The following is a 13,206-nucleotide window of genomic DNA, read 5'->3' as shown; positions in this document are numbered from 1 at the left end:
ACATGACACTTGTAAATTAAATAATTTTATATATACTGATTTATTCATTAATGTGTAATATGTTATATTTTTTAAACAAATTATGAGCTCTAAAAGATTTTCAGAATTTTTACAACTCTTTTGCTTTAGACCATTTACAAATGTTAAATCATAAAATAAAATGTTAAGGTTACCACTGCATCTTTCTGGAAAAAAAAATGCAGTGATTAATATATAGTTTATTTGTAGTTATTTTCAAATCTTCAATGTACTGTAATTATAAAATTACTTTATTATTATTGTTTATTTAATTCTAACAAATAAGTCCTTGTTAAAAACTAACCAAAATTAAAAATAATTATATATCGTATCGGTATCGGTATCGGCTATCGGCCAAAATGAGTTGAAAATTATCGGCATATCGGATATCGGCAAAAATCCAATATCGTGCATTCCTAGTATGTAGAGATGGCTTGAAATTTATGGATTTTTTTGCTCACAAGGGATTGACTTTCCCTTGCATATTGCTCTGCAATCTCATTTCAGATAAATTTAATTTAATTTAATTTAAATCCATTAAAGGTGTCTAATTAACTATTATGCTTTTTTTACATTTTCAACTACCTTTAGTTCGTAATATTGCTGTTTTTTCAATGCCGCATGAAAAACATCTGCAAATTTATAAATAACAAATAGAGTTATTCTCTATATCACTACACTCTAAAAAATGCTGGGTTAAATACAACCCAGCGCGGGGTAAAATATGGACAAACCCAGCGACTGGGTTGTTTTTAACCAACAGTTGGGTTAAATGTTTAACCCAACATTCTGGACAGTAACCCAACCGCTGGGTCAAAACAACCCAATTGATGGGTTGCATTTAACCCAGCAATAAGCACTGTTTCTGAACTCCTTCAAACGGCTTAATTGCAGTCCTGAGTTTTCTTCCGGGAATGCACACGCCACAATATCCCTCATTTAAATAATTCTCGCCCAAGGCATATGCAAAAAATAAGATGAGGCGAAGCTTGGTTGAGTTGTGTTAATAGTGTGTTGTCGCCATGTCCAAAAGATGCTGTTTCTCAGATCTAATATACTGACATGCAGCTGTTTATGTTCGCAGACATAACCGACTGTGTTTATGTGAGCTTTGCGTGCATTTTACGTGTCTGCGCTTAGAAAACCATATATCAGAAGGCTTTTAAAAAACATAAGAATAAACTTATCATGATGACGAAGATCTGCAACTTCACATGAGAGTGAGCGCGATAGAGATGATAATCAAAAACAAACAGATGATTTGTTTGTTGTTGGCGGAGTAACCAAGGCATGAGCTGTAAAAGCACAGCCCTCTTCTGGAAAGGGGGCGGGTATCAGCAACTAATTTGCATTTAAAAGACACACAAAAACAGAATGTTTTTGCCTACACTAGGTCTGCCCCCGACTAAAGATTTTTCTAGTTGACTAGCAGTCGCTCATTTAAGTCATTAGTCAACTAACTGCACGTTTATATTTATTTAAATACTTAAATATATAATGAGCCTTTAATATAGAGACTATTCTGTGCTCAAGCATAAAGCTTGCCCCTAAGCACCAGCAAAAGTAATGACTATGAATGTGTTGTAAAAAGTAGCAAGAACATATTTTAATTATTAATTAATAAAATAGTGTTTTCTGAGTTAGTATTTGCTCCAAAGATGAAGTTGATGATGCTGATTCACCATCTCTACAGTAAAGCGGATGTGCCTTTATAGAGAAATACACCTTTCATATAGATTACATAGAATAGACAGAGAGCTTTTGTTTTTGATTTAAATAGGTTTGCTTTAAAGTAGACATTTCAAGCTCTCTCTCTCTCTCTCTCTCTCTCTATATATATATTTCTCATGTCTGTGAGGCAAGTAGCCTATATGCTGAGTTTAATTTTTGTGACGCACTCCACTCCATGGAAACCGAGACGGCAGAAAGCACATCCTCTTTGTTTTTCTTTATTTTACAAAACCAGTGTTTTGTTGATATTGTGACTATACACAAGTTACCATTAGTGCGATCAGCCATGTAAAGTTGCTATTACTTAAATGTTTCAATTTCAAATGATAAGCCATATTTGAGATGATGAATTCCTGCCCAATATGCTGTAATTACCTCAAGGACCAACCGTTAACAATTGGTCTGTCACGGACATTGACATTTTTTTCCTGTGACTAACCGACTAATAACCTGTTGGTTGAATAAGCCTCTTCTTGTCAACTAACGTTTAGTCAACTATTAGAGTGGAAGCCCTAGCTTCCACCCAAACAGAGGCATTTACAGCATGGTATAATAAATGATCCTTGGGGTATTTTTAGCTGAAAATTCACAGACACATTCTAGAGATGCTTGAGATTTATATTATATCTTGTAAAAAAAAGTATAATAGGACTCTATGAAAATGACCCAGAATCTAATAATTAAAGAAATAATAACCTTTTTTTTCTAAATGAATGAACAGTGTTTCTTTCTACATTTGCTCATATGACTTGAGTGACTTATGTATCAGCTCATATATGACACGTGTGATGTAAGCATAAGATGAGTACCTATAGTCTGACGTAACTCCTCGCACAGGCTTATGTGAGGGAACTGAAGCATCTGTTTCCATTTCTTGCTCTTGCCTTTTCTGTTCCCACCCCCTCCTGCAAAGGAATCGAGCAAAGATCAAATTAGAGGCAGGAACTGCATACAGGCTCTATAATGCTATTAGATTACTATCTTAACACAGGTGGGCTTTCGAAGACAGAATGGGATATGAATACGTTTATATCATCCTATAATGTAAGTAATATACAGGTGAATGTTTAATTAAGGCACTTTTGAAAGCTTGAAAAATAAGACTTTTTTTAAACCGTTTCATCAATGTTAAAACATTTATCAGATTTATCAAGTGGATTCTGGTATGTGTGATAGTATGGATGTTTGATATTGTGTGATGGTAATGACATCTCTCCCTTTTAAGAGAAGCTTCGGACTGGCTAACAAACCAGTTAGCTTTGAACTGGAAATAAAAAGAAATTGACCGTTTCTGAGATTAAAATTCTTAAATACAGACTATTCTGGTAATGACACTCAATAAACCTACTCACACACATCATGATGTAAAAACCATTAAATAATTTCTTTCTGACCTCCGAACTGTCATTATGTCATCTAGTAGAGATGTGTCATCATAACCAAATAGAAATGTTTTGGAAAAACATTGTGTAGATTTGATAACTATAGTATAATGATGTACAGTGCAGTATGTTTTTATACTATGATTTATAATATATACATTAAAATACATACGGCTCCTTAAAGCACACTAACGTGATTGTTACTTTAAGCCATTTGTGATTGTTACTTTTTTACATTACCTACTGTATTACACTTCGCATACCATCATGAGGGCTCTTTAAGAGGCTGATGGAGTAAATAAACCTGATTTTATGCAAAATGTCTATTATATTAAATTGCAGCGATGTAAAGTGTTTGTGTCAATGACAAACTCTGCCAAGAACGCAAGACACACTTGCTAAAGGGCAACAAACACATGGCTATCAGTGATAAAATTCTCAAAATATTTTCTATTTCATATTTCATATTGATATATTTTAGTCTAACATGAGTTGGCTTAAGATGTAGTCCTTGTTGTTTATCTATGTCCAAGCCGTATCTAATACTTCCCTGGATTGAATTCAGGAAAAGAATCACGCCAATGCCATGAGAATGTCCCACTGGCCCGCGCCAGTCCAAGCTAACGTCATCAGGACAGCTCGGGCTCGCTGATTAGAATGACTGGCCCAGGTGCTGGGCCTGATGCGCTTGTCAACAGACTGCACAGGGAAAGGTCAGAAAGCGATGCTGCGCGCGGGACACACTCGCTGGGAATGGAGAGGACTCTTGTGAAAGCTGCAGCCAGGTGTTTGCATTGTTGCTAGGCTATGAGGGGATTTGAGGAATAGATTCAACGCTAATGGGATGGGATGGGTGGGTGGAAGATCCAATGATTACAAATGTACAGGAGAAGCTTGTGACTGCAATCTGATGAGTTCAAAACACAACCGTATGTTACAACAAAGACTTTCCCACATGAGAGACACTAGATGAGCCCAGCTGTGAATCCTCATTATCTTACATAATCAAAATCTGTTGTGCAAGCCCAGGCATTGTACCTCAAATTACCTCAAAGATATAAGTCACGAATAATTAATACGTAAAGTCAGGCAGGAGTGGGAGCTAGCAGGAAGCTAACACCATGGTGTGCTATTTGCAATTCAAACAAATGCTTTGCAGTTAAGAGATTATGATGGTACGGGTACAGTAGCAAACCCCCGGTATTATCGTTGTGGGAAGTTGCCAAGATGCAAATGGCTTAAGAAATGTATTGTCTATGCAGCATCAGTCCAGAGGTGAAGGGGTTTCATTCATTGTGTGCAAAACTTGCCTCCAGCACAGCAACAAAAAGGCCCCACTTTCATCAAATTATTCACAATATAAATCACCAAGAAAATATAGAACATAAAACTGATGGCAAACACTTATCTTCCTTGTTCTGCTGGAAGAACTCTTCCGAGAAAAAAATGGAACAAGCCCTATAAATCTCTGACAGGATTGTGACATGAAACAAACAAAAAAAAAACACGCATGACTACATCCTGTCGTGTTGTTAGGCGAAAGCGTGTGAAGAGAATAAAAGGGAGTAAACACAAGCAATTAAATATTTGTTGACTTTTAATGTGCGGTCAGATTAGCGAAAATTTTTAAACACTTTCAAACCAAGAGTTACTTGTTGGTCAGTGTGGCAAATTCACATGACCAACTTTAACATAGCAAAATCTGTGTGAGGAACTCTTTGCCTTCACACAAAAACTCCCAGTCGTGCAGATTACTATTTGAATGACAGGATTTAAAATAGGAAAATTTCGTTAATTGTGACCGCACCTTTATGCACTTTAAAGATGCAGTCTGTAAGTGTTGCCTCTTAGTCGCTATCTCTGTTTGAACCCTGCAATTGCAGTTATTTGTGGAATTATCATCTTTACATGGGTTGTGCATCGGCACGGCTCCTCAGCTCGGATGAATGTAATGTTTTGATGAGTAGGCTATATGTGGTTGTCAGTCACTGCACTGGTGTGGATATTTACTGTACTTCGGAATCACAGATTCTACGTCTTAGAAGCATAACCCAAATTAGAATTTTGACTGGAAAAATGTCATCGGAACAAGTAAGTAACATGTCTGCCACTCTTGTTCTGACCAACTGAGAAAAAAAAAGCATTACAATACATTGCGCTACCAATGGTGATAAATCTAACGATCACTTAGCTCATATCACATCAAACCATGCAAATTATTATTATTATTGTTATACTTTGTTCTCAACATGTTAATATTAACAAAATCAGCATTGCGTGACTAAGTTACGTGTATTTAGTGTGTATTAGCGTTACCTGTAGACTACTGGTGACTATGGGTGAATTTCCAGTTGTCACTGATGATTGTCATATGGAACTTTCTGGATTACAATCCGCCATCAAAATGGTAAGATTAATTATTCCAGCTGCTGTGAGAAAAGGCTATTAATGATCCTCCACCTGCAGCATCCCGTTCGATATAGCCTACTAGCCGGGACTCCTTCTTTATGTTTACAAACGTGACGTAATGACACAAAGATGAACAGCGGCATGCTTATATTTCCTGCGAAAACCTACCAGTACCACTAAAATTAGAGATAATTATTACAAGCTTACCGTTGTGAATCGGGCTAAAGTAAGGTGCGTTTTGAACACTGGCTGGTTACAGTGGGGAAAATATTTATTTGATCCCTTGCTGATTTTGTAAGTTTGCCCACTTACAAAGAAATGAAGGGTCTGTAATTTTTATGGTAGGTTTATTTTAACGAATAGATAGAGACAGAATATCAACCAAAAAAATCCAGAAAAAAAACATTATATAAAGGTTAGAAATTTATTTGCATTTCAGTGAGTGAAATAAGTATTTGATCCCCTACCAACCAGCAAGAATTCTGGCTCCCTCAGATTGGTTATGTGCCCATGTGGAACACAGATTAGTCTTGAAGTTACTCCTAATGTCAGCTCGTTAGGTGTATAAGACACTGGTCCACACAATTTCTATCTTCCTACCAACCTCTCCCACCACCATGGGCAAGACCAAAGAGCTGTCAAAGGATGTCAGAGATAAGATTGTAGATCTGCACAAGGCTTGAATGGGCTACAAGACCATCAGCAAGAAGCTTGGTGAGAAGGAGACAACTGTTGGTGCGATTATTTGGAAATGGAATAAATACAAAACAACCATCAATCGTCCTTGGTCTGGAGCTCCGTGCAAGATCTTGCCTCGTGGGGTAATGATGATCATGAGAAAGGTGAGGGATCAGCCCCGAACTACACGGGAGGAGCTTGTTAATGATCTTAAGGCAGTTGGGACCACAGTCACCAAGCAAAACATTGGTAACACACTACGCCGCAATGGACTGAAATCCTGCAAAGCCCGCAAGGTCCCAGTACTAAGTCATGTTTTGCTTGGGGATCAAATACTTATTTCACTCACTGAAATGCAAATCAATTTCTAACCTTTATATAATGTGTTTTTTCTGGATTTTTTGGTTGGTATTCTGTCTATATACGTTAAAATAAACCTACCATAAAAATTACAGACCCTTCTTGTTTTTGTAAGTGGGCAAACTTACAAAATCAGCAGGGGATCAAATAAATATTTTTCCCACTGTATGTACTTGCCCAAAAACTGATTTTGTATCATTTTTAAACAAAAAAAAGTTACCGACTACAGCTTTAAATGGAAGTCTACTGCGCAAAATTTACAGACTGAGATAGAATTCAAAATTACAGCAACATTGCAGTAATCAACAGAATGTTGAAAAATTCCTGAGATCCTTCAAACCTTAATAAGATGCTGACATGTTTCCCTATATAAAATACAAATTTATGAAGTGCAACGTAAATATACAACCCTCCCTAGTCCCTACTTAGATATGCTGATGTTAAATGTCATCTTAAAACGGGAAGAGACAACATGTTAAGCAATCATACAGCGGTGACTAAACTGAAACTAGCTTTCAACATTTTAAAAAGTCTTGAGAACTGTGAACAACAGTAATATATAATACAATGCCTATTACATGTAGTATGCAGTTAACAACTGCTGTTTTGTGATTTGTAACCAATGTACGCTTACAAAAACATATACATGCCTCTTACACTGTTTGAAGGAGACTGTATAATTTTACTTAACATTAACTATAGCCCCTACGATGTTGTATGGACCTTATGGTAAATTTTCAGTAAGTCTGTATATACTACTTAAACGTATACTAAAACAATTGTAGCAGCCCAAGTGTGCCGCCCAAGAACGTTCGAACACGGACCAAAGAAAATACAGCAGGATTCCCTCATGTTTGAGAAATACAACTGCCGAAAAAATGATTAACAACTAAAACTCCCTACTAGATAGATTTTTTGACAATGATGTCTCACCATCTAGTAGGTAGTTTACAATTTAAAAAAACACTTTTGAAAATCAGAGGGTCCGTTAATTCAAAAGGTTCAGTTAATTCAGGCGCTTATCTCGAGCACACAAGCACTAAATGACTGTTGTCAATATATACATAACACTACTGACTACAATGACTATCGCTTCTCCTTTATATAGAAACTTAGACTGTTCACAAAAACGTTGTAAAATCCAAACAAGGTTTTGACAGAAACGGAGATGGGATCTTTATTTATTTATTTATTTGATTGTACGTTAATATATTTTAAAATGTAATCATTCTAATATGCTGATTTGCTGTTCAAGAAACATTTCTTATGATCAATGTTGAAAAATTTGAGCTGCTTAATATTTTAGTATAAACTGTGATATTTTTTCTTCAGAATTATTTGATGAATAGAAATAAACTTATGGACTGAATAAACATGGGACACTTTATTTCTTCACTGTCAATTCTGGAATGTTTTTTGACTCAAGATTATATGGCCTATAGTTATAGTTATAGTTGACTCAAGATGAGGTGGTTTTTTTTTTTTTTTTTTTTTTTTTTTGACGGGTTTTTTTTTTTTTTTTTTTTTTTGCTCAAGGTTAGGAACACAACAAAGCAAGCTGCGAGCAACACCATAATCAACGTGTAATCCTAAGGTTTGATCCAGTGATTCGTAAATAAAAAAGCATCATAAAGCATGCATTTATTGCACTGCTCTTGTCATTTTTGGCCTAACTTCCTTTGGGGGAATCCCCCATCGTTTTGAGACAGATATAGCACGGCGTTTGAGGATCACAGCTGTCAAAAGTGACAATGATCAGAAGGGCTGTCATGTCTTACCTTCTCTCGCCTTCAGCAGAACAGTGTTGGCCACGATATTCTCGAGCTCCATGTTTCCTGGGTTGCAGGCAGGCACCGCAGGCCCAACCTCGTCGCCGGGTTAGCAGTTTATGTGTGTGTCTGTGTGTGTGTCCTCCCCCGCTCCCCCCCACGGCGGAATATTATTAACCCTGAATGACTCTCCGCTCTGCCGTTTCGCTCCTCTGATTCCCCGCCCAGAAGCTTCAGACTTACGTCGATCGTAGAGCCTACTATGGCAAAGCCTGAGCTCATGCATATTAACGAGACATGCTGACGTTGCTTGGTAACCAACCTCGAGCGTCCCGCTTGAACGGTCCTATGGCCCAGAGCCGGAGCTATAGCCCAAGCTTAGCTCATGAATATTTATAAGATTATGCTGACAATAGGTATTGCTTCTTATAAATATCTCTGTATAATTCTTATCTGATTTGTGCTCTTATTTCTTTAAGGCTTCACAAATGACCTAGTCCTTTAATCTAACGTCTATCATTTGTTATTATAGTAACAGATCAGATAGATAATATGTAGTTTCTTGATTTCATATAGTAAATCATATATATTACGGGAAAATAATGTTTTAGTATGTTTCATTTTTGTATGAATGCATTTATTTATTTTTATTGTGTTTTATTTTTTTAGTCTCTACAGTTCTGCTATGGCCCAAGCTTAGCTCATGAATATTTATGCTGACATTAGGTAGTGCTTCTTATTAATAACTCTGTATAATTCTTATCTGATTTGTGCTCTTATTTCTTTAAGGCTTCACAAATGACCTAGTCATTTAATCTAACGTCTATCATTTGTTATTATAGTAACAGATCAGACAGATAATATGTAGTTTCTTGATTTCATATGGTAAATCATTTATATATTACGGAAAAATAATGTTTTAGTATGTTTCATTTTTGTATGAATGCATTCATTTATTTTAGTGTGTTTTAGTTATTTTGTTCTGTATATAAATAGTAATATTTACAGTAACTGTAATAGTTATTGTTGTTGACCTGAAAATGATTGTACACTTGCTTTGTGTAGTAAAAAAAAAAATCAATTTATAAAAACATCACGTGATCTGTTTAATATTCATGACCAGCAGGTCTTCGCCATAGTAGGTTTCATTGTCACAATCCAGACTGCTAGTTTAACAAACGCTATGATCTTTGTACTTGTTTTTTTATTTTTTTATTTTTTTTTTATAAAATGCTATAATGTTTACGCATCCCGCATAAACTGTTTATTATACGGTCTAGTATTATAACAATATATCGTTGTTTATAAGCCGGTCGCTGTCTATTTATCAACGTCTGTCATGTCTTTTCTTTGATGATAAACAGATGCACATTTTTTTCAGACATATGGCGTGCCACAGCACATACCATGTGCAACTTTGAACTTGTCTTTACATGAACTGCAGATGATCAATGCAAACGAAATAAAACTGCTTACTTGTGAGTTTAGCAATGCTTAGTTTATAACACCATCTAGAGGTAAAACTGTTACACTGATTATTAAAAGCTAATAATCTAAATATAAATTTAATCATCATCAGCAACAACAACAATATATTTTTGGTACGCCGTGAAGTATGAAGTGTGTGTTGCAAAAGTTACATCTGAATATAAAACGTGCTATCACGAAATGCTACCTCTATAAGTGTAACCTAAAGTCTAGCCTGAATAACCTTTTTAATGTTCTTAGTTCTATTGACCTGCATTTTCTATTCGCGATTACATCAAATTATTTCACTATCACTATCTGACAAAGCTCGACTCTTTTTTTGTAATGAACAATTACTGTACACTTCTTTCCGACAGGTGGCGATGTAGAATTATGTCGATTTGTTTTCTCCTTGGAGAAGAAGTCGCTGCTTCCGTGGTCCTCAAACACGCGTGGTAAATAGAGTCAAGACGGTTGTTAACTGGTGTGTTATACAATAATGGGTAAAACAAAAAAATCTCGTAATCGTAGTAAGTTTAATTACAATAAAAACAAAAAGAAACTGAAAACGAAGATAAGAAGAAAGGAGAAACCGCACATAGAATGGTAAGTTGAAGTACATACTACATGCCAAAGAGAGAAGGCCCTCTCGCTATACAAACAACCTATTTTATATACAATTACTTATTTTACTGCCTATTCTTGTAAAAAAAAAAAATTAGGTGCGCTTTAATTGTATTGAATGGGTACTTGTGTACTTCATATTAATTTTTTTTTTATTTCTGACAATATAGTATTAATGCAATAATTAATGGCCACTTGAGTGTAACGTTACCTAAAGAGAGTACATTTACATATTTTTAAAGTGCACTTTATTTAAATCATGTTTCAATAATCTTTTGTCCAGCTTTAAAGTACACATATTTTGTTGTTGACTAACATCCTTTTATTGGGGTGTGCTGATGATATTACTTATTTTTAAAGTTAATATATAAACTTTAAATTGCAACTTCGTAATTACAAACGTATTTAAATGCATGACATAAACGTTTAAATGACATCCAGTGTATATTTCAGTTTACCACAAATGCTTGTTTGTACATTCGGCAGTACAGCAGTTCTTAAATTACATATAACGAGATATATTTGTATGAGTACAATTTTTTTAAAAAGTATGCCCAATTGTACTTCTTTTTTTATTAGTCATTTGTAATTTGAAACCTCTGTTGTTGACTTGTACTCATTGTAGTGTCATGCATTATTAAGTTTGTCATTAAAATGGGTTGATTAACATGGCTGATTTGAAGTCCTCAGATACGTAATGCTTGGGATGAACACAAAACAGTAAAGCAAAATCTACAAGACATGGGGCTGTCACTTGGGACAAAGGGTATGCTTCCTATTAAAAACAAAAAGGCAAGTACTAAGCTTGAATCGCTGTTACAATGTATTTATACAAATCCTTTCTGCTTATGATAACCTAATGCATTTAAATGATGTTTCAGGATATGGAAAGTAAACCAGCGGAGACAAATGTATTGAAACCCTACGTCATTGAAGGTATCTATCAAACCTAATGGTTCTCAGCTGGTTTTGAAATCGGTTATCGAAATGTATAAATGTTTTCATGAGCTGCATAATATGATTTGGTGTCTAAATTGCAGCAATGGAGGTAGAGGCCAGTCTCCGTGGTGAGGACAGAACCACATGCTCCACTGACATGACTGAATATGTTCAATACATGGTGAAGGAACACAATGAGGATTATAAGGTAAAAGAGAGCCGTATATATCAATGATCCTCCCAGACATTCAAAAAAGACTCCTTTGATAGTTCACATAACTGATTGTGTTTTATTGGCGTTTCAGGCAATGGCAAGGGATGAGAAAAACTACTATCAGGACACCCCGAAGCAGATTAAACGGAAAGTGGAATTATACAAACGGTGTCATCCTAAGGAATATGCTGCGTTCATTGCGTCTCTGCAATCTCAGAAGTCTATGTGATGTCACAGCGAAGAACTGGTGTCTTAAACTGATGGTCAGAATGTCACCTTTGTGTCTGAAGTGTGTGGATGAGTGTATACACAGAGAAAAGCTTTTTAACAGTTTGTTTCTACTATGGCAACTTTCTTTAAGAATGTTAACTTTTAAACGACGTGTATATGAATCTAGTGAGGAACTAGAGTATCTTCCGAAGTATAAAAATTACATTTAGTAAATTCTGACTTATTGATGGGTAAGTTTGATGTGTTTTGGCAAATAAAAATAATACACAGGAGTGAAAACAACTCTCCAATACAATGCAACATAAAGAAAATATCTGGGTTTGGTACAAGCTATCTCAAAAGAATTTTGAGTTGTGTTTTTTTAAAGAGCGTTATTGTGGTTACATTTACATTAAACATGGGGTTAGGGTTAACCCTAACCCCATAAACAAGTCATTTTTAAACCAAGCAGCATTCTGCTGGTCAATGCCGCAAATTAGTGTGGAAAAATGCAAACCCAACTTGTAATATGTATGCGGGAAAAAATATATTTTTGTGGGGAAAAAAACACAAAACCAACGAGACAGATATTTTCTGCGTTCAACGTTATGCCAAAAATGCTGTTGATAGAGCTGAACCCAGAACATTAATTTAAGACACGATAATTACAGAGATTTGTTCATATTTGCACTGCAGTAGTGCTTCTGTAGACATCTTTGTTGCTTCATCACTGTTTCTTAGAAGTGTCACATGCTACATGTACATGCTAAATAAAATGCGCATGACTGGTCGTGAATAAGAAGTCTGAATCTGTCAGCAGCTGTTATACAAGTTATATCAAATTATTAGCCTCACAGTTCCTCTCCAGGATTATCAAATGTGTAAGAGTGATGATTAATCAGCATTGCAAAACCCTCACTATAAGACTAAAAACAATGCGTTTGCATTCATAGAGGCCTTTCATTTGTTCATTTAGATCTGGGTTAAGCCATATTTTTCAAGAGACTGAATGTGAGATCATCTGATGGATTTCATAGTTCTCCCTCCATACCACTAGCTCTTGTTGATGGTAATTCAAACCACTTGCATAAGCAGACCATATTGATTTCACAGTGAAGAGGCCTTATTTTCGTACAGCTGTGCAACTTCAAAACAAAATCTCCATTTAAAGCCTAAATCACAGTTATGAAAAGAATTATCTGAGGTGTCCACTGTCAATAACACAATCTGGCATGCAAGGATAAATTGGGTTAATCTCACGGAATGTCCTATTCCACCTCAAAATCCAAAAAGAAGAAAAGTTAAATTTTTAATAATTAAAAACAAATTTACTAATACATACATTGTGTGTATATATACATACACAATGTATATATATATATATACACACACACACACACACACA

General features: G+C 35.4%; 1 protein-coding gene and 1 pseudogene across 1 annotated transcript; one reads left to right on the top strand and one right to left on the bottom strand.

Moving 5' to 3' along the window:
* The window catches only part of LOC107732325 (G protein-coupled receptor kinase 6-like), a 50,737-nt pseudogene extending 42,146 nt beyond the window's left edge, over positions 1–8,591 (bottom strand).
* Positions 8,592–10,191: 1,600 nt separating this feature from the next.
* nop16 (NOP16 nucleolar protein homolog (yeast)) lies at positions 10,192–12,341 on the top strand. Its single transcript, XM_016543608.1, has 5 exons — positions 10,192–10,420; positions 11,122–11,230; positions 11,320–11,374; positions 11,479–11,585; positions 11,683–12,341. The coding sequence occupies exons 1-5, from the start codon at positions 10,314–10,316 to the stop codon at positions 11,818–11,820; spliced, it is 516 nt and encodes a 171-aa protein (XP_016399094.1). The 5' UTR covers positions 10,192–10,313; the 3' UTR covers positions 11,821–12,341.
* The last annotated feature ends 865 nt before the right edge of the window (positions 12,342–13,206 follow it).

This window comes from Sinocyclocheilus rhinocerous, unplaced genomic scaffold (assembly GCF_001515625.1).
Source record: "Sinocyclocheilus rhinocerous isolate Xijiao unplaced genomic scaffold, SAMN03320098_v1.1 scaffold249, whole genome shotgun sequence".
Taxonomy (NCBI): domain Eukaryota; kingdom Metazoa; phylum Chordata; class Actinopteri; order Cypriniformes; family Cyprinidae; genus Sinocyclocheilus; species Sinocyclocheilus rhinocerous.
The sequence above is the reverse complement of the archived record's forward strand: the minus strand, read 5'-3'. Positions and strand labels throughout refer to the sequence as shown.

Bases quoted from the DNA above. Each gene is read 5' to 3' on its own strand.
- nop16 (XM_016543608.1), top strand. From the start codon at position 10,314: ATGGGTAAAACAAAAAAATCTCGTAATCGTAGTAAGTTTAATTACAAT. The intron at 10,421-11,121 runs GTAAGTTGAAGT...GCTGATTTGAAG, and splicing joins GAGAAACCGCACATAGAATG to TCCTCAGATACGTAATGCTT. The intron at 11,231-11,319 runs GCAAGTACTAAG...ATGATGTTTCAG, and splicing joins TTCCTATTAAAAACAAAAAG to GATATGGAAAGTAAACCAGC.